Genomic DNA, 22708 nt, shown 5'->3' on the forward strand with positions numbered 1-22708 from the left:
CGTTATGTCACCTTTATTTCTCAACATGTTTACGTTGGTTTGTTTTTATTTGTTTTCTAGTTTAGAAAATTCTAAAATGTACTTACTCTGCATCATATGTTGCATGCGCATTGAGCTGGCTCTGGCAATGTAGATTTTACTGTTTAGTAAATAACGTTGTTGGTTTCTCTCTTGAGTTTGTGGAAAGTGAAATATTTCTTTAGTTGAGGCTCCATGATGAACGCAGCGCTATGGGGTGTTTGAGGCAGATTATTTCATTTTTAAGGGGTAACAGCAATAGAAACCCCCAGTTTATTTTTGTTCAAACCTTTTTTTGATGATTACCATAATTTCAGCAGAATTTACACTGCAAGTCTTACTGAACTATTTTATTCAATGATTTTGAACAACAAATTAAAAAGGGTTGAAATGAATATATATTTTTAAAACATTTTTGTTTAAAGGTATGATGTGGATAGTAACAAAATTTGTATGTTTGTGTCGTGCTTCAGGTAACTTGCCCTCTCTAACTTCCAGTTTGTCTTTCCAATCCACGTTTGTTTCCACCGGTTCCCTATTACCTTTTGTGTTTCGATTGTATGTGTCTCTTTTTGGACTGAACCAGTTCATTTTACTGCTTTTATCAAGATGTTTAGCTTGCTTGTGTTATACACCCTGCCATGTTTTGTACATTAACTGCTTTTGCTTAATTCGCCATTTTTCACCATTGCAGTGATTTTGATAAAAGTTTTTGCTCCTGTGGAACTGTGATTTTATTTTGTTTTTGTCAATAAAAGCTTGCTGTGCCTTGTCTTTTGAGTCAGGCATGTTTGCTTTGCTCAGTTATGACAGTTTGCCTTAATTCAGAGTTATTTATATATTTATATAGAATCCGGGCCCGCGAACACCCACCCATCTCCAAGATGAATCTGCGTTGATCGAGACATAAAACTTCGTAAGGAGACAAGGAGCCACGTGTTAACCCACGAGGACCGGGCCCTGAATTTTCTCTTGCTGGCCGAGTGAAAAAGCACCTTTCTTTTTCTTTTTTCTTCCACTGGATCCACGGAGCCGCAGCAACCCAGCGAGCTTCCCTCTGAATGCCGACCTGAACCCCGCTTCTTCACTTCCCTCACAGGATTATTTTGCGGACTTCACCGGGTATGCACGCAATCGTAGGGTTTTCCCCAGCCACGGAGGCACGTTACACCCTCGTCCAACCCAAGTAAGAGGCTTAATGTCTGGGGAGGAAAGTGGAATAACGTGATATTGATATTGCTGTGTGTTTAATTTTTGTGCTTGTGAGACTCTGTGATGCCGAGCTCACTCCGTTTCCAAGCAGTTTGTATCTGCGCGTAGACAGCTGTCCACACGAATCACCGCACGCGCATATGAGCCTTCTCGGGTTACCCCACTGCTGCCAGAGACTGATACGGCTTGAGCAGCCTCCTCCAGCCTCTGTGCGTAACCCCTGAATCTCCAGCGTCAGCAGACTCTGCAGCCAACCTTCTCTCTCGCCCTCTTTTTTTCCCCGTCTCCTCACTAAAGGCCGATTCATCCTCCATAAGAACAAGCAGAAAGCTCGGCAGTGCGGGGTCCTGCCGAACAAAGTGACGTCATTTCCTTCGGCCAGCTCCCTCGAGCTGAAGAAATTTGTTTCTGTGTGGGAGCCGCTGTGCCGAAATTTCGGCACTGCCGTGTGCTGCGCATGTGTATTCCAGCTCACTAATAACATCAGTCATATTTTAATCATATTTAGCTTGTAACATCGCGACTTTACGAGCGCCGCAGCTCGTTAAAATGTTGATGTGCAGGCTTACGTGATGCACCTGAACGCATCACTGAAAGCTGTCAGCTCCTGTGGTTAATACCGGACCAACATCGCGGCTCGGACAAAACTCTGTTTTATTACTGAAACAGTTCAGCGAAATGCATTTCTGAGAGCAATGGAGGCGAGAAATAAACTGTGCAGTTGAAAAATTAAAATGCTGTTTCACAGACGTGTGGTTGCTGTGAGGGGGCGTGGCCTGGGAATTCGACTGCTTCTTATCGGAGTATGAAAGGAGTATGCAGGGGCCTCACCCCGGCATTCTGCACAGCAGCAGCTGTTCCCGGTCACACTTTCACTTTCCCTTCTGGACTGTGTGTAGATCACTGCAACTCAGATTTCTCAGACACGAGAAACCGGGCTCCCTCTCTCCAGGCCTAACGAGCCGTGAACGAAGCCCCCTGACGTCACACTATCCCAGAAAGAGCGCGCCGAATGACTCTAGTGGGCACGTGGGTCATTGCACTCTCTCGTTGCACTGCCGCCTGGCGGACGCATCAAGTCATTGCGTTCTCCCTCAGCGCGCTGCAGCACGCCTTCTCATGGCCGTCATGGTCATCACACTGACCCACCAACATCTCCCTCCCGCTTGTGGACGTTCAAGGTCATTACACCCATTCACACATCACACTGACCCTCCTACGTCTGCCTCCCTCTGGTGGACGTTTGAGGTCATTACACCCATCCACACTCAATTACACACAAAGAGGCATACAGGTACTTCTCAAAAAATTAGCATATTGTGATAAAGTTCATTATTTTCCATAATGTAATGATAAAAATTAGACTTTCATATATTTTAGATTCATTACACACAACTGAAGTAGTTCAAGCCTTTTATTGATTTAATATAGATGATTTTGGCAAAAAAGTAAAGAAAAACCAAAAATCCCCATCTCCAAAAATTAGCATATTTCATCTGACCAATAAAAGGAAAGTGTTTTTAATACAAAAAAAAGTCAACCTTCAAATAATTATGTTCAGTTATGCATTCAATACTTGGTCGGGAATCCTTTTGCAGAAATGACTGCTTCAATGCGGCGTGGCATGGAGTCAATCAGCCGGTGGCACTGCTCAGGTGTTATGGAGGCCCAGGATGCTTTGATAGCGGCCTTAAGCTCATCCACAGTGTTGGGTCTGGTGTCTCTCAACTTCCTCTTCACAATATCCCACATATTCTCAATGGGGTTCAGGTCAGGAGAGTTGGCGGGCCAATCGAGCACAGTAATACCATGGTCAGTAAATCATTTGCCAGTGGTTTTGGCACTGTGAGCAGGTGCCAGGTCATGCTGAAAAAGGAAATCTTCATCTCCATAAAGCTTTTCAGCAGATGGAAGCATGAAGTGCTCCAAAATCTCCTGATAGCTAGCTGCATTGACCCTGCCCTTGATAAAACAAAGTGGACCAACACCAGCAGCTGACATGGCACCCCAGACCATCACTGACTGTGGGTACTTGACACTGGACACTGGACTGGCATGTCCTTCTCCCCAGTTTTCCTCCAGACTCTGGAACCTTTATTTCCGAATGACATGCAAAATTTGCTTTCATCCGAAAAAAGTACTTTGGACCACTAAGCAACAGTCCAGTGCTGCTTCTCTGTAGCCCAGGTCAGGCGCTTCTGCCGCTGTTTCTTGTTCAAAAGTGGCTTGACCTGGGGAATGCGGCACCTGTAGCCCATTTCCTGCACACGCCTGTGCACGGTGGCTCTGGATGTTTCCACTCCAGACTCAGTCCACTGCTTCCGTAGGTCCCCCAAGGTCTGGAATCGGTCCTTCTCCACAATCTTCCTCAGGGTCCGGTCACCTCTACTGGTTGTGCAGCATTTTCTGCCACACTTTTCTCTTCCCACAGACTTCCCACTGAGGTGCCTTGATACAGCACTCTGGGAACAGCCTATTCGCTCAGAAATTTCTTTTTGTGTCTTACCCTCTTGCTTGAGGGTGTCAATGATGGCCTTCTGGACAGCAGTCAGGTCGGCAGTCTTACCCATGATTGCGGTTTTGAGTAATGAAACAGCTGGGAGGTTTTAAAAGCCTCAGGAATCTTTTGCAGGTGTTTAGAGTTAATTCGTTGATTCAAGGGTGGGTGTGGTGCTCCAGATGATTAGGTTAATATCTCATTTAGAGTACCTTTTCATGATATGCTAATTCTTTGAGATGGGGATTTTTGGTTTTTCTTTACTTTTTTGCCAAAATCATCTATATTAAATCAATAAAAGGCTTGAACTACTTCAGTTGTGTGTAATGAATCTAAAATATATGAAAGTCTAATTTTTATCATTACGTTATGGAAAATAATGAACTTTATCACAATATGCTAATTTTTTGAGAAGTACCTGTACACACACACACACACACACTCTGTACATAGTTTTGCTGTCTAGTAGAATAGATCTCCGTGTCAGATGATGTTTGATACTTAGATGTGTTGACTTATGAAATGATTTCAGAATTATTTGTGAATTAATATATTTTGGTTAATAAACGCCTGTTTAATTGAATGATTCTTGGTGATTATTGTGTATTTATTGTCGACATTCACTGGTTTGTAACTGTGCTGTCTGTGCTCGGATCTCACACCTTCCCTTTTATTTTAGTGTGTTATATTTTACACAGAAATATATAAACTTAAATAACCTTTTCCCAGACGAGACTGATATTTTGGTATTAGCTATTTCCAGATTCTCTGAATAAATAGAAATGTATTCAAATGAATAATTTATTAACTTTAAGTAATTAATCAATTACTTTAAGAGTTGTTAATGAGTAAATGACAGTTTACTTCCAATTATTTAAATTTTTCATGAAATTACTTTCAGTAATCTATTACTTACAGTAATCTAATGCTAATAACCAACCATAAATCCCAACAAAGCGATAGCCAATCAGAATCCTGGAAAAAACACGATGGCACTAATTGTAGAATTAAATGTAGTAAATGGTCCTCTTTGGATGCAACTGGAGGGTTTTTCTAAATCTTCACTGTGGCCGGAGTTTTCAGGAATCATCATTTGTGGAGACTCGTAGCTGCCCTGGTGAAAGGAAACCAGCCCAAAATGTCAAAAAACACGAAAAGGAGAAGTGATTTATCTCCCACACTATCCCTCAGGAGAAAGCAATGAACACCAAGAGCAACTGCGGCTCCAAATTCTGTCTGAATTGAAGAAGAGGGAGAGCATGATGATCAAGACCTTTGTCCATCGAAGACATGATGTCGTCAGTCTTCAGTTGAGAGATAAAGGAGAGGTGGCCTGCCTTGTTTGAGGAGTCACAGGTTAGTGAGTCACATTTCTCCAACACAAAGTTTAACACAAAGACATCTGGGGCGAAAACTGGATGCTTGTAATGCTCAAATTTAAGTTTGAAAATTGAACTCCGTGTTTCTTTTTTCAAGGTCAGGGCTGAGTTCAGCGAATCACCACCATTAATCTTGAGGCCAAATTCATGTCCATGTTAGATCGTTATTTCCCTAAACTGCTTTCCATCTTCCAAGCCCAGAAAGGTACAACTGGAGAGAGACATCATGCAGAAATGAACACTCTACTCCAGGTATTTCAGTTCCCGAATATAGGTCTCCATGGCAGTGCGTTCGTGTCGGGACAGGTTATACAGACGACTGTGAGGGAGCGTGGCTCCAGGTAAGAGGTTAATTTGGCAGTCATAAGGGCGATGCGGAGGCAACAAGACAGCCTTGTCCTTATTGAACACCGGAGCCAGGTCATGATAAGCCTTAGGAACCAGGGAAAGGTCTGTAATTTCAGGAGGTGCAGACCTGGGGGGAGTAGACGGAGTCAGAGCCTATTGCAGACAGTGATTCAGGCAATAGGGGCTCCAGGAACTGACCTCCTCCCTCACCCAGTCAATCCGAGGATTGTGATTGCGTAACCAAGGGTATCCCAGAATTAGCAGGGGGCGCGAGTGCTTAATGAGGTGGAAGGAGAGGGTTTCCTGGTGGCTACCTGCGAGGACCAGAGTGACAGGGACATTGGGTCTTATGGCTGACACGAGCCAGATGGAGACCTTTGAGGGACCGGGCTTCTAACTTGGATGCTTACGGAACATACGGGATGTTCAATTGCTGGGCTAACTGGTAATCCATTAAGTTCTCCTCTGCTCCAGAGTCCACCAAAGCAGAAACAGGAAGGCTTTGCGTCTGAAGACAGAGCTTTCCGGATAATTGGAGTCACTGGGGAGCATCAGAGAGGGTTCGGCTCACCAGTAACCCCCTTGCTACTGGGGAGCCAGGCCTTTACCTCGGGCGCGTAGGGCAGCGGGCAATGTAGTGTCCAGGTTTTCCACAGTAGAGGCACGCCTCGTTGGCCTGACAAATTTGCCTATACTGCGGGGTGAGCTGGGCGTGTCCAATCTGCATGTCTTCAGGCTCAGAGTCAGGGACTGAAAAATCCGTCCAAAACTGTCTGTGGAAAGCAGAGGGAACCAGATGAAGAGATCGCTCCCGCCGGCGGGATCTGAATGCTGAGGTTACTGAGCTGGTCGAGGTTCGCAGTTCGGTCTCGGGTGGCGATCTCATCCTGAAGAGGATCTTGCAGCCCACGATAGAATGCAGACTGGAGTGAACAGTCATTCCAACCGCTCCCAGGGTCTGGAACTCAGTGTTGTACTCTGCCACACTGCAGATACCCAGGCGAAGGAGGGTCAGTCAGTTGCTGGCCTCCCTTCCCCGTACTGGATGGTCAAACATTTTCCTCATCTCATCTGTGAACCTCTGGTATAAGTGACACTCAGGAGCCTGGCTCTTCCACAACGCCATGCCCCATGCTCTGGTGGCTCTGGACAGGAGTCCAATAAGGTGCGCAATCCGGGGTCGGTCGGAGGAGTAGGACTGGGACTGTAGTTCAAACACGAGACCCACCTGGGTCAGGAAGGCCTGGCATGATGCCAGTTCCCCCATGTACCTCTCTGGAGTGGGAGCAGAGGGTTCTATGAGATGGCCTGCTGGAGATGGACCCTGGTTTGTGACAGAGGGCGGTCTGGTTCAGTTGGGCGGACAGGCTGGCCAACTGGGACGTCAACCGTGACGCCTGGTCCAAAATGGCCCGATTGTTTACTACCAGGCTCTGTAGTAGGGCATCGTGCTGACCCAGTCTGGCATCCTGGCTTGAGAGGACCTGCTGGACTGACTGGTCCACATCCGATCCTGGCTGGGGATCCCCTGAGCTCATCTTGGTGGGACCATACTGTTACGGGGTTGGACAGAGGCTCAAGTGCCAGAAGCAACCAGGAAACAGATTGAACGTACAAAAGATTTAATTTAAAACTGAAATAACAACTAGTCTTGAGTATTCCCTCCAGGTGATTATTCCCTCCAGGTGATCCTCCAGGAGGAGTGCAGTTGGAGAGCAGTGACTCACGGACTGGATCCGAGCAGAGCGGCGTCAAACTGAGAGCCGACGGAGAGGGGCGTGTCTCTTCCAGACAGAAGTTCCCGTGAAGCCGAGCGGAATCGGACGAGTGAACTCCGTGGCACCGAGGAGGTCCAGGGACGGGTGATTTGCCGGGTCGTGTGGTCCAGAGCCGAGTGGCACCAAAGACGAGTGTGGAGCGGGACGGAGCAGAGCGGGACGGAGCAGAGCGGACGGGGGCTGCAGTCTGGTGAGCGGCGGCCGAGGCGGTGTGGGGAGAACGGGTTTTACCAGCTGGATCTTTGGCGTCACAATGCAGACTGGATCGTGTCCGGACGGACGGACAGCTCCGGAGAGACATGAGTGATGTGGATTTATGGTCACGCATGGAGTGGAGTGAGGAGCCCAGTTAAATAGTGGAGCTTCTCATCCTGAAACCACCTCCACCTGGTAACCGCAGCTGCGCCCAATCCAGATAATTACCCAGCCGGCTCTCCTCTCTCTGTACAAACCACCTGGCACGCCCAGCTGAAACATGCAGCAGAGGAGAGGCAAACACACCTGCAGCACCAGAACCCTCCTGTGAGGCTGCAGAGGAGCAGGACATGACGCCAAGCCCCTCTGCCATGACAAATGCTGAAGAAACCATGAACCTTTGGAGCCACCAGAAGTTTTCTCTCAACATGACTTCTAAACAGACACTGATTGTTCTTCACTCCTTGGAAAAGGTGTGGCTTTCAGATCCCCTGACTCACTCTTCAAGCTCATGTCATCTTTTAGTCTGATTAAGTTGTTTCCATTTTCATGGATGTCATGAAAAGAAAACATCTTAAGATCATTTCAACAGACTAGTGGCTGATCTGGAGATGAACACACTCCAACGGTGTGTTGCAAGATAAGATTCTCCAGCACAGGTTGCATCCACACAACTGTGCTTTTCCATTCATACTAAAATCTTCCAGTAATTTAATCTGCCACAAATGGCTGGTGAAATAAATGGAACTGGGATATATTTGGATGGTCATGTGGAAATCGAGCAATACAGATTACTTTATTTTGAGGGTATTTTGACGACATATATTCTGATTTTATTTTTTAATTGTACAATTGTGTACCTGATTTACATTCACAAAAACCTCCATGAACCCACGTACATATTGATTGCTGCCTTGTTGGTCAACTCAGTAATTTTTATCAGTGTTATCTGCCCGAAGCTTTTTGTCGATGTTCTATCTGAGAAACAGACCATGAGTCTTTCAGGCTGTCAATCTGTCAGTTTATTTTTTTTTTACTTTCGGCAGTTCAGAGTTTCTTCTGTTAACAGCTATGGCATATGACAGATATGTGTCCATATGCAAGCCTCTGCAATATCATACAATCATGACAAAAGCCGCTGTCAGTATTCTGCTGCTTCGAGCCTGGGTCCTGCCTGCATGTCAGGTCGCGGTGGTGTCTGGACTCATTCCAAGTAAAAAACTATGTATCTTCATTTTAAATGGATTGTTTTGCAACAATACTATTTACAAATTACAATGTGTCGTCTCAGATGTACACAGTGCTTTAAGTGGGCCGGTATTCACCAGTACTCAGTACTGGCACTTTACAATTTTACCCCTCAGCTTACGGGGACTTTTTTCTAGCGTATGGCGCGTACCGGAACTTTTCGGAATGTTCGGACTGTCAGAAACTACTTTTTTCACACACTTTGACCCAGTGGCTTAAACAATGAGGCTAATTTATGTATTTGTACTGGTAAACGAGCTTCATGCAGACGATACATGGGTGATGCGTTCAGGTGCATCACGTAACTCTGCCCTCCGTGGCTGCGTTGCGGGGCTGACCAATCGTCCTCAGAGGAAAATCTCCTCTCCTCACAATCACAAGTACTTTATGACCAGAGATAAAACCCTCAGTGTTTGTGTATTTTTGCAGTAATTTACTTGCCCTCTCTTCCTCTTTCTCTCTCTCTCTCTCTCTCTCTCTCTCTCTCTCTCTCTCTCTCTCTCTCTCTCTCTCTCTCTCTCCCTCCGGTCCAGTCCGTGGCCCCATCACAGAAGCAGCTCGTGTTTAAAACTCTTTTTTTTTTCTTTAAAAAAAAAGAACGAAAAAAAACCCTAAAATGCCACAGTGGAATTCATGCCCTGTTACAACGTGGACACGTGTTATATACAAGTGCGGCCTATACTGTAGATGTACAAATATGTTTTTTTTATTAAATATGGTGTCAGCAGCTTATGTTCATTTATTAAAAATAATTTGCACTGTCCCCCGGCTAGCTCAGTTGATAGAGCATGAGACTCACAATCTCAGGCTAGTGGGTTCGTGTCCCACGCCGGGCGCCACCTTCCTGTGGGCTCTCCACCTGCAGGAAGGTTCTTAAATGGTGCGATGTGATCTGGGTGACGGTGCTCAGACTGACACCCCCGCGACCCGGAAACGGATAAGCGGAAGAAAATGAATGAATGAATGAATTTGCACTGTACTGTCTGTGGCTCATATTGACGTGATCATCGATGTCATCATTTTTCACACTTAAATCATTATATTACTGTACAGGCAGAACATTTCCTAAACATTTATTTCAAATAGTATTCAGCAAACTGCAGCAGGTTCCGGTCCTGTCCATTCCTACAAGACACCAGGTTCCTCTGTGTCACTTTTCAATTGGAATCACTCCAGCTTTTTTTTCACAATTACACGCTTAAATTACACCCAATACATATAATGCAGTACAGACTGATAAAAAAAAATGCCCACATGGGCAATAATAGTACAACTGAACTTGTTCAGGATGGTGTAGTTACATCCACTCATCTCTCTCTTTCTCTCTCACTTTTTCTCTCTTATTCTTTCCTTGAATTTTTAGGGGGGGGATTATTAAAAAGTCTGCTAATTTTTAAATGAATATGCAATTATTTACTTGTGTTTTCTTTTTTATTGTTTTTTTTTTTAAAATCTCACACTATTATATTAAAGCATTCAGTCTCATGGCTCTTGAGCAGGTTTCTTGCATTTCTCCAGTCTCTCAGACCTTCTCTGATGAGTTTCAAATGTCTCTGAGAAAACATTTTACAGCAGAAGCAGTATAATGCATCTTTTTTGGGGGGGAATACATCAGTCAGCTTCTTTTGATTTTCTCTCCTTTGACTAAGACTCTACTGAAGTAATCATGTTAACACCTTCATCGTTTTCTTTCTGAAATGTGAAATAGTTTTTGGTTTGATATGGTCCTCTTTGAACAAACTCTGTTCTAATTGCATCAGTTAAATCCGATGGCCAGTCTGCAGGGTCTACTGGTGCCGCCTTTGTGTTACTTATAGCTGTGCAGAGGTGGAGGGAGCAGAAGATGCCAGAGAATCACCCTGGTTGTGGTGCAGATGTGGAGGCAGAGGATCCTGAGGGTGCATCTTCTGACTGCGCAGACGTGGAGGAGGCAGTCGACCCTGATGCTGCATCACTCGGCTGTTCAGTGGTCAGGGTAGCAGAACTGTCCACGGCTGGCCCAGGGTTAGCGGGGGGGGGGGGGGGGGGGGGGGGGGGTTCAAATATTCTAAAAGTGTATCTGTCAAGAGAAGATGAGCATTTTTGAAACAATGAATATTTCGCAATTTAGTCATATTGTGAACAAAGAAATCTGCTGTGAAACCCAAATAATCTGCTCCTGAGTTGCATTACAGCCTGTAAATGTCAAATGAGCAAAAACAACTACATTGATTTCTTTATCTTTACGAATGTTGACGTAACAGCGGTGTTGTTTTTATTGGTAACTACAAACAGTATTATTGCAAAAGTCTGGACCAATATGATGTCAATATTCAGAAAATAGCCAAAAAAATGCTAAATCTGTTCAAGATAAGCTCAGTTCACGATTGATAAACAAGACATATAAAAAGCTTAATTCCAGTTCAAGACATACCGTGGCGTCATGTTTTCTCTACAAAGCAGCAGAGCACGGCAAGTGCTTCAAACTATGAATCAGCAGGTGATGGAAAATAAACACTTTTAATGGACTCGGCTCGGTGTAAGCTTACTAAGTACACAATAGATTTAATAAGAAATATACGTAGGTGTTAACTAGCAGACATACTTCACGGAATAAACTTTTTAATTGTATCACTGGTTATTTCTTAACACGTGAAAAATGTTTAGCAAATGAAAAAGCAGCGAAAATAACTTACGTTAACTTGATAAAAGTTATGAGTTACGTAGTGACAGACGATCATCCGTCCATAACAAGCTGCATAACTGCGAGTGCAACTGATAAATAACCTCAAGCAAATTGAAATCACCTCTTTCTTTACGACGTTTCTCCTCCTCTCCTCCTCTCCTCCTCTCCTCCTCTCCTCCTCTCCTCCTCTCCTCCTCTTCTCCTCTTCTCTTTCTCCCCTGGGCTCCCGGAGGCTTTGTTTTATGTGACATGATAACGGTTGTTTATGTACTCCTGTCTGTCAGTGAGTGTCATTCACGTCTGATGAATAGCCTGTCCATTCTCGCCCACAATGAGCAGGTAACAAGGAGCGGTGTTGTGATGCGCCCGGTCGAGGGTCAAGCAGAGAGCAGGAAAATAGGGCCTATTCTTAGACAGGTTATCGTCATGTTTTCTTGGACTCTTGTGAACATTAATAAATGATATCATGAAAATGCAATGTCCAGGAAAGGCATACAAAAAACTTCCATTTTGATTTCTCTGAGGACGTCTCCTGGGAGTATAGCGATGACGTGTTGTAGACGTGTTTAGGACCAGGCTCAGTGGAGTGCTATATTATGTATAATGTATATTTATGTGTGGTATTTATCACGCCACTGTGGGCTCCCCTCAGTAGATCATTAACATGATACATGATTTTGTTTTTGTTTTTTTATTTATCACCAGTCCTATTCCCTTGGGAGTCTCTTGCAGTGTGTCACTGCTTCCATTGCTTCAGAAGAACAGGATATAAGATGCAGCAGTCTGGATCAGGTCAGGGGAGGGGGCTGTGGATTACAGACTGTCTGCTTGTCACAGCTGTACGCACCTTTCAACATGTATGTTGTTGGATGATGTACCTGCTTGTTTTCATGCCTTTTTTAACGCTGAGTGTGGAGGTTTCATAGGTTTGTCTGCAGTGCTGTCAGTGAATTCTCCTGACGTTTTGCATGTTTTGACTACTGTCTGCTTTGAAAAAAAAATTATTTTCTCGGTCTAAACACATTGAGACTTCCCAATGAGAAATGTTGGGTTTTTCAAGCAACTTTCAAATGAAATGTTTTTCCACATGCGTGTAATTTATACCTACATGTTTTTGAATTACATAAGATTCCTCGGTTCAACTGAAAACATTCAGGAGCTGTTTTTGTGTCTGAAATGTGCAGCTTTTGCATCTTAAATGTGTGCATTAATCTAGTGCTCTGTATAAATGATGGATTGTATCCAAGGCTTTGTTGTTCGCTCAGAGTCTTGCCTGTAGCCTCAATCGTTTAAACTTTGTCTGTTTCTTGTTCAGACATGAAGAACATCAACCGCTCAGATTATGACTATTTCGAGTTTATCATTTATGGAGATTATGGGCCCATGAATTATCTGTTTCTCACCATATGTCTATTGATCTACGTTATAATAATCTCTGCTAACACCGTCGTCATCCTCACAGTCAGCCTGAAGAAGTCTCTGCATCAGCCCATGTACATTTTCATCTGCTGTCTGTGTTTTAACTCCCTGTTCGGTTCTTCCGGCTTCTTCCCCAGGTTCCTCATGGACCTGCTGTCCGACACTCACTTCATCTCACGCGTTTCCTGTCTCGTCCAGTTATATATCATTTTCCTGTACATCACCTGTGAGCTGTTTTTTCTGGGGATCATGGCGTACGATCGATTCGTTGCCATCTGTCAGCCTTTGTACTACCACACGACGATGACCTTTAAGATGGTGTTGTGTCTTATCATCTCCGCCGAGCTCGTTCCCGCACTTTGTCTCGCTGTGCACGTTTTCGCACTCAGCATAATGCCTGTATGTGGCAATAAGCTCAACAGGTTTTTCTGTTCGACGCTCAGCTCCCTGTCTTGTCTGGACATGACCGCAGGCCTCAACAGTGGTCGAGCCGTCACCCTGGCAATTATCGCCGTCCCCCTGGTCCTCATCCTTTACACGTACTTGCGGATTCTGATGGTATGCAGGAGGAGCTCGACAGAATTCAAAGGGAAGGCGTTTCAAACCTGCCTGCCTCACATAGTTTCGCTTGTGACCTTCATTTTTTGTCTCTCCTGCGAGCTCCTTTTGAATCGTCTAGAGTCCATGAAGTTAAGTCCAGCTACCTCTGCTCTTTTAGCTTTAGAGTATTTGATCATCCCTCCCATCAATAACCCTCTAGTTTATGGCATGACTTTACCTCAAATCAGAGGAGTGATCTTTACATTTCTGAAGGTCGGTAAAGTGAGCACTGCTTCCAAAATCTAAAGTTCATCCTACCATACAAACTGAATTGTCCACATTGTCCATCCACTTTCTGTACTTCTTTATCCAGCTCAGGTCCAACTGACGTGTTTTCAAATAAAAACTGTCCACTTCGATTGTGTTCTGGCTGCTCATTAAAGATCCCACGTTGTGCAAAATTTACTTTCTAATGGTTTTCTAACAGTAATATGTGTCTCTATAGCCATAGTGTATGAATTCTCAGAAGTGAAGAAACTCTATCACACGAAAACGCTGTTTCACATAAACGCATCGTTTTTGGCCGATCATCCACAAAGTGCGGCGTTTTAGGAGCCTGACAATAGTTTGTTTTATTTGTTTATTTTTAACACGTGTCCCAGAGTGGGGACATTTTGAAACGCTAGCTCATCTTTGAGGTGTACATGTGCAAAGATGCACAATTGCGGAAAAAAGATGTTGTCATGGCCCGACTCTCCCTCTCTGCAAGCCGAGGTGTCACTTAATAACCATAACAATGTCCGACGACGTCCTCCTGGTCGAGCTGCAGAAGCTCCTGATACTAGTGGGTAGACCCACTTTTAGAATTAGAATAAGGCGGAGCAGGAGTATTCTCTTATTCTCCCTGTTTGTAGTCTCCATGTTTTAGTCTGCGTTTTGGGCGTATTTTGTAAGTCACAGCACCCCCTAAAGACCTGGCATATGTACTACATCGTGTTGAACCGTGTTTATAGTGACGTGTGGACAGAATTTTTTTTGGGAGAGCCGGACCCTCTTACAGCCGCACAATGTTTTATGTTTTGGCCCACGGGCCTTACGTTGTCAAACTTGGAATGACAATCTGTACCTTTAAATATTAAGACAACCGGAAACACACGCAGCCCATTAGTGATGTGCTCTCTCACCCTCAAAACCAACAGGATAAAAGTGAGTTCCTGCTGCAGCCTGGATTAGATCAAGAGAAGGTGTGAACATGCAAAGATTGTTTACTTAATGTTTCTTTTTTTTATCCTTTCAATAATTCTTACAAAGATTGCCTTTCATGCATATTTAATTTTTTTAATGTTGAACTGTTCATGTGAATGTGCTTACTAAGGATAAAAATGGACATGTGAAGTGGGATTTTGCACCGCTGTCCTCTCCTGCAGAACTGACTGAGACAACTGAAGCTTCAATGAGAGATATTTGAACATCTTTTTCTGAGATACCTGATGTGTATGAGCTTTTTCCAATACCATCAATCTGAAATGTATGGAATCACAGGAGTGCCAAAATTAAAAGGAAATAAACATGGAAATATAAAGAGAATCAATAATACAAAAAATATACAAAGGTAGTCACATTCTTTTTCTATCTTGTCTTTGCTTATTCCATTTTGTCAACGCTTCTCCTGTTTTGTCTTTGTCTTTTACATTTGCTTGTTGTCATTGCATTTACTGGATGATTCAAGCCGTCTGGAAAAGACAAAAGCAATACAATGTAAATCAGCGAGGGCTGTGGGGGGTCTCTCTGTTCAGGGTGACTCATCAATACCTGATCACACCATTCCTGCTTGAAGGACGTCATGTTGAGCAAATTTTGTTCATGCCAATGGCACTGTTGCATTAAGAATAAGTTTGAAGTATTTAATTAATTTTTCCTTTTACACATTTCATATTTCTTGTACAAAATTGTAAATGTCATTGCTTTGTTTTGGTAACAAAAGTATTTTGTTAGATTAAGAATCTGCTAGTTATGTTGGTTTTTGGTGTAATGTGGGCGTGTCCACTCGTTGGCGTATTTATATTTCCGGGTTTAATGATGAAGGAGCGACGACATTTGGGACTTGAGAGGAAATATATATTCCCTGTGTGACTAAGGCCGGCATACAGTGACTATGTAGTAGCCTCTTCTCAATTCGGCCACGTCCATCATATTTAACTTTCCCTTTTACTTCAAATAAACGTGCTTATACGTCTACTTTCTGCTACTACATAGCCACTGTATGCCGGCCTTAGTCACACGGGGAATATATGTTTCCACTCAAGTCCCAAATGTTGTCGCTCGCTGATTTGCATTGTACTGCTTTTGTCTTTTCCAGATAGCTTGACTCATCCAGTAAATGCAATGAAAAAAGACAAAGACAAAACAGGAGAAGCGTTGACAAAATGGAATAAGCAAAGACAAGATAGAAAAAGAATATGACTACCTTTGTATATTTTTTTATTATTGATTCTCTTTATATTTCCACATATATTTCCTTTTAATTGTGGCACTCCTGTGATTCCATGGAAATGTGCTGTTTTTGCAATACATGCAGTTATCTTTGCATTTGTTGAAAGTGTGTAAAAACACATGCACACAAACACAGACACACAATCGCACGCACACACACACATACGGACACACACATACAAACACACACACAAACACATGCACACCTGCGCACGCACGTACACACACACGCACGCATACGCACGCACACGCACGCACACACACGCGCTCACACACGCATAAACACACATACATGCGGACACACAAACACACACACACACACACACACACACACACACATAGAAGATGATTGTCTTCCTGTGGGCTCACCACCTGCAGGAAAGGTTCTTAATTGGTGCAATGTGATCTGGGTGACGGTGCTCAGACTGACACCCCCACCACCCGGAAACGGATAAGCGAGAGAAAATGGATGGATGGAAGATGATTGTAGCGACTGTTATGTGTGGCTCAGTTCTCTCCCTCCTCCCTCTGCTGACTGTGCACCTGAGTGAGATCAGCACTCAGGTAGGATCAGGTGATAAAAGGCAGACGAGGAGGGTGGAGACGCTCTCATCCTCCTTCAGCAGCACACCGTTGGGGGCAAGTTTCTTTGTTTGTTCTGTTGATGAACTTTTCTTTGTTTTTGTCCCCCCCTGTCCTAGGCATTGGTGTCCCCTCCTGAGATGCCTCGGTTGCTGGGTTTTTTCTTATTTTAGATTTTTTCTTTTGTTTTAGTTTGGGCTGGAGATCTCTGGTAGTCCAGTTATCGTTTTTTCTTTAGATTCTAGGTTGTGGTTTTCATAGGTTAGGAGGAGGTGCTGAGTGCGACGGCCCATTGCGAGGTTGGCTCAGTATTTTCTCATCCTTTTGATTATTTCGGCCGGGGTCTCCAGTCCCTTTCTTTTGTTCTCTAATCGCTTTGGTTACCTTGTTGAATATTGTTTTGGGATATATAAAACTTATTTCTCAAATTCAGCTTGGTTGTGGTGTCCCGTCAATATGCTGCGGTGGCAGGGTTTTTCGAGCCTTTGTTGTGTCTCGGAGACGGTAACACTCGGAACACGTTCAGGTTTGTCACCTGGGATGTACGAGGAATGGGCACACAAATAAAAAGACAAAGTTTTGGGACGCTTAAACAAACTCCAGACAGACATTGTCTTATTACAAGAGACGAACACACCTACCACAGGACATCACAAATTGATTTCACCACAATTCCCTCACACCTTCTCAGCTTGTTATAACTCCAAGCCGAGAGTCGGAGCTACATTAATCAACAATAAAATACAATTCTCTTGTAAAGACACAATCACAGACCCAGAGGGAAGATTTATAGTTATTCACATCTCTCTTCAGAACATAGAGATGTGGATCGTAAACATCTATGGCCCAAATGTTGATGACCCTCCTTCTATCACAACTTCTTCACCAACCTCTCAACCCACTCTGACAAAACACTGATAGTGGGAGGAGTCCTCAACAAGGTCCTCAATCCACAAGTAGACAGAGTTAGTAAAGCAGCAAACACCGACACTGGGAATCCACAGACATAGTCCAGCAGTACATGGGTGACTATGGTCTTTACGCTTGGCGCACCTCTCATCCCACTCTTAAAGAGTATACCTTCTACTCAGCAGTGCACCAATCCTATTCACGGTTAGATTACCTTCTGGTGAGTAAATCAGTGATTAAAGACACCTTGGACACACAGATTCACCCCATTACTATCAGTGACCATGCACCTGTCACTATGACAGTCACCGACAGGCCACAGTATGTCAGGCTGAAAGACACCACGTCTAACTCTGTGATCAGCAGCACTGGAGCCCCCCAGAGTACGGTGCTGGCCCCTCTTCTCTTCACCCTGTACACCTCGGACTTCTGTTAAAACCAAGAGCTGTGTCACATACAGAGGTACACTGATGACACAGCCATCGTTGGATGTATCAGGGAGGACAGAGAGGAGGAGTCATCTATAAAAACTGAGCATTTAATAGCTTTCCTTCTGTTGCTTAATACCAAAAAGTTTGTTTTTCTCAAATTGAGTGACAATTTATTAATGTCAAACCAGTCTTAGCGACACTAAAACCACCAAAATACTTGGGCTGGACCCGATTATTGGAATATTCAGACGTTGTGGTGGTGTCAGGAGATTAGTTTTGAGATCTGAATATTCGCCACTTCCCCGCAGCGCGGTGCTGCGCTGCTTTCCACATTGCGTGTCCGCAGAATGTGAGCAGGCCGCGGGTGATACGTGATTGCATCCATACTTCACTCTGGGCTCACTTCAGTGTGCGTTATATAACGTAACGTAACATTCCATAACGTAACGTAACGATCCATAACGTTTCATAACGTAACATTCCTTAACGTAACGTAATGATCCATAACGTTCCATAACGTAACGTTCCTTAACGTAACGTAACGATCCATAATGATCCCTAACGTTCCATAATGTAACGTTCCTTAACGTAACGTAACGATCCATAACGTTCCATAACGTAACGATCCATAACGTAACGATCCATAACGTAACGTAACGATCCATAACGTTCCTTAACGTAACGTAACGATCCATAACGTTCCGTAATGTAACGATCCATAACGTAACGTAACGATCCATAACTTTCCTAAACGTAACGTAACGATCCATAATGATCCCTAACGTTCCATAATGTAACGTTCCTTAACGTAACGTAACGATCCATAACGTTCCATAACGTAACGATCCATAACGTAACGATCCATAACGTAACGTAACGATCCATAACGTTCCTTAACGTAACGTAACGATCCATAACGTTCCGTAATGTAACGATCCATAACGTAACGTAACGATCCATAACTTTCCTTAACGTAACGTAACGATCCATAACGTTCCATAACGTAACGATCCATAATGTAACGTAACGATCCATAACTTTCCTTAACGTAACGTAACGATCCATAACGTTCCATAACGTAACGATCCATAATGTAACGTAACGATCCCGAAACTATCTCCACTTCTGCTGCCCGGCGTTCTCCACCTTTCCTAAAGTAGTTTATGTTTCACTTCAGGAGTTCTGAGCCTCTGGCTCTTTACTTGCTTTTATATTGTGATTGTTCAGACGGGGAGACGGAGGATCTCCTCACACAAGCACCCAGAAGGCTCTGACGCATTCGCAGTCGACGAGCACAGGTCGCGTCGTCACAAAATTTGGGCTGTGTGGTCGACCGCAGAGGGTCAGAGTGGACCATAGCGCACAGGGTGGATGATGATTTTGATGTCACGCGTCCTCTGTGCTCACGAAAGTTTCACTTTCCCTTAACAGCAGAGAACATAAGGCCCGGGGGCCAAAACCGACCAAGAGGCTCCAATCTGGTCCCAACAAGCAAGGAGGTTATAGAGGATTTATTAAAGTTTTTTTGACATTTCATTGTATTTTGCACCAGAATGTTTCATTAAAATTTACTTTATGTTGAGATTGTAGTCATTTTCAGTACGAACTGTTTGATCTTGCAAAAGTAGAGACAATTTCATTACATACACTGTGACCACAATAAAGAAAAGGTGTAAATTTAAAAGTTATCGCAATATTTTACCAGTCTGGACCACTCAAGATGAAACTGGACAATATGTGGTCCCTGAAGTAAATTAAATGTTATTTTAAAATTATTTTGTATACATCTTACATACATGTATATGTATATGTGTGTATATATATATATATATATATATCTGTCTGTCTGTCTGTCTGTCTGTCTGTCTGTCTGTCTGTGTATATATATATATATATATATATATATTGTTGAGCTACAATTTGTTTACGCTCAGTAGTGATGCGCTCCTTCTTCCTTTGGACCCTCCCTGCGCTTATAGCTGCCTTCAGAGAAGGATATAATTCCAGTCGTTGCTTCAGTCTGATTCAGGCTCGGTGGAGCCGGCGTTCATATGAACTGATGCACTGCGTACTAAATATCTTTTTTTTCTTTTTAACCTGAGTCTGTTAAACTGTTGTTGATCAACTCTGCAGTGCAGTCCCGGTCCGGTTGTTATTAGTTATGTGATGCTGTGAGCTTTTGAAACCCTGAATCCGTTGACATGAAATATTGTTTCACACTGACAGATCTCAATGAGAAATGTTGGGTTACTTGTGCATATTTCAAATGTGATGTTTTCCCATTTGCGTCTGATTTCTGCCTACATCTTTCTGAATTACCTCAAATGTATGAGCAACTCTGAAAACTGTCAGGTGCTCCTTCTTTTTTCCTTTGAATGTGCTGCCTTTTCATCTTAAATTAATCTATTTATATGTGTGCCTTGTTCAAATGAGGAGATGTTGTCTGTTGTGTAATTCACCTTTTTTCTCTCCCTCCTTCCGTCGCTCAAGCCCTTTACTGCAAACATGAAGAACAGCAGCAGCAGCAGTAGCCTGGACTTCTATTATATTGAGTTCACAGAATTTGAAGATTATGGAGCCCTCAGATATGTGTTCTTCGCTCTGTGCCTGTTGGTCTTTGTGATAATAATCTCTGCTAATGTTCTCATTATCCTCGTCATCTGCCTGAAGAAGTCTCTCCATCAGCCCATGTACATTTTCATCTGCTGCCTGTGCGTTAATTCCATCGTTGGCTCGTCCAGCTTCTTCCCCAGGTTCCTCATGGACCTGCTGTCCGACGCTCACTTCATCTCGCGTCCCTTCTGCTTCATTCAGATGTACATGATTTTCTCATGTACCTCACACGAGCTGCCTCTTCTATGCATCATGGCCTACGACAGGTTTGTCGCTATCTGCCACCCTTTACACTACAACAGTAAAATGACAGTCAAGACGGCCACCTGTCTGATCATCTTTGCTGAGGTCTACCCCTTGGTGGCTGTGGCTGTCTGTGTGCTCATGCTTGTCGGTCTGCCTCTGTGCAGGAATAAACTGCACAGGCTTTACTGTTCCAAGCTGGGTGTGCTCACCTGTGTGGACACAACTGCAAACCAGATAGCGATTCAGTTTGCCACGACGACCACAATCTTCATCCCCATGTTCCTCATCCTGTACACGTACCTGCGCATACTCGTTGTGTGCAAGAGGAGCTCAAGCGAACTCAAAGGTAAGGTGTTTCAAACCTGCCTGCCCCAGATGCTGACATTTGTGAATTTTTCCCTCTCTCTGTTCTGCGACCTTCTGATGTCCACATTGAGGCTGAGTGAACTTCATCCTGCTGTCACAGTTGTTTTGACCTTGGAGAGGCTGGCGGTTGCCCCACTTAGTAACCCTCTAATCTATGGGTTCAATCTCCCGCAGATCAGAGGAGTGATTTCTAGAAGAATTAAGATTAACATGAAATTCTTCTTATTTTGCATGACAAAAAAATCCAACGTGTGAAGCTGCCTTCACGTGATGTTATCGTGGTGCTGAGAAGGACTCCAGTTGATTTGTTCATATAAAATGAGTCCAAACATTTACTTTGTGGTCATTTCTGTACATATATGGAGGAAGTGAATTGTGATCAAAGCAGAGGGGAAGATGTGGACGTACAGGACGTGTAAATGGAAATGATATTATGGATAAGTAACAAAAAGAGTGTTGTCATGTCTGGAATTGCTCTGGTGTTGCTCCTGGTTAATGTTTTGGGCAAAGCTATTATCCATCCCTCCATCCATCCATCTTCTCCCGCTTATCCGTTTCCGGGGGTGTCAGTCTGAGCTCCGTCACCCAGATCACATTGCACCATTAAGAACCTTCCTGCAGGTGGAGAGCCCACAGGAAGGTGGTGCCCAGCGTGGGACATGAACCCTCTTACCTGGAGACTGAGAGTCTCATGCTCTGCCAGCTAAGCTATTATGTATGCAAAGATCTAAGAATAAAGATCCACATTGTCAAATAAACTCCATGCTTAAAATCTTCTCCAGCTGAATCCTGGCCACATTAACCATTAACGAGGCCGAGTGGCCCACAGTAACTTTTATTATGAGCCGCACAACATCCAGCTTGGTCGCACAGTACGAGAGAAAATCCTCAAAGAAGGAGGAAATGAAGACAGAATTATGTTAATGTGGCCCTGAAAGTCTCATCAAAAAAGGTCGAGCACTTTAGTGTGGTGCCATTTGGGGTGTGTATAGATATGGTAAAAGGTAAGAATCATAGAATAATCATTTTCACCAACCAAATCTAATTAACTATCAATTTTCTGAATGGAGAACAAGCCTGATCATTTCTGTACATATATGGAAATGCATAGAATAGGTCAAATACTGAACACACTGAATAACTATGTTGTAATTGTGCAAATATTATATTACGCTGTGTAGTAAGGACCGCGGTTCGCTCAGTAGGTAGAGCATGAGACTCTCAGTCTCAAGGTAGAGGGTTCATGTCTCACGCCGGGCGCCACCTTCCTGTGGGCTCTCCACCTGCAGGAAGGTTCTTAATGGTGCAATGTGATCTGGGTGACGGTGCTCAGACTGACACCCCCACCACAGGGCTTTTGTATTGGATATTTTCAGTTCTGGTCTTGATGTTGGTTTGAGCAGGTCACCAGTCAAACACGAGTCACAAAATGTACTTCTTATGTTCATTTAATGTTTATTCCACTGCATTTTCAAGGTCTTGAAGCCCTCTGAGGTGCCTTTTGTCAACATAGTACCTAATAAAATTGCCTTGCCATACCAATTGGTTGCTTATTGTTGCTTTTCACTGCAATACTTGTAAAGTATGTAAATGTGACAAATAAAAAATCTAATCTAATCGGGTTGTCCTGTCACAACTTTTTTGATGACTGAAAATATATCTTTTACTACATCCTGTTGATATTTCATACTCTGCTTCGATTTTTGGGGGGACTGTGATGGTACGTATTATTCTGATCCCATATGAAGGAGAAGAGCACTGAAATACTG

General features: G+C 43.7%; 2 protein-coding genes across 2 annotated transcripts; both read left to right on the top strand.

Annotated features, from left to right (window-relative positions):
• Positions 1-12657: 12657 nt before the first annotated feature.
• On the top strand, positions 12658-14549 carry LOC308118653 (olfactory receptor 10A3-like; the record flags this gene model as incomplete). The annotated part of the gene is made up of 2 exons (XM_080478161.1): positions 12658-13389; positions 14499-14549. The coding sequence occupies 2 exons, from the start codon at positions 12658-12660 to the stop codon at positions 14547-14549; spliced, it is 783 nt and encodes a 260-aa protein (XP_080334287.1).
• A 5670-nt stretch (positions 14550-20219) lies between these two features.
• LOC308118654 (olfactory receptor 10A3-like) lies at positions 20220-21133 on the top strand (the record flags this gene model as incomplete). The annotated part of the gene is made up of 2 exons (XM_080478162.1): positions 20220-20919; positions 21114-21133. The coding sequence occupies 2 exons, from the start codon at positions 20220-20222 to the stop codon at positions 21131-21133; spliced, it is 720 nt and encodes a 239-aa protein (XP_080334288.1).
• Between the last annotated feature and the right edge of the window lie 1575 nt (positions 21134-22708).

The sequence above is a fragment of the Lipophrys pholis genome (assembly GCF_963383615.2).
Source record: "Lipophrys pholis genome assembly, chromosome: 13".
In the NCBI taxonomy this organism is placed as follows: domain Eukaryota; kingdom Metazoa; phylum Chordata; class Actinopteri; order Blenniiformes; family Blenniidae; genus Lipophrys; species Lipophrys pholis.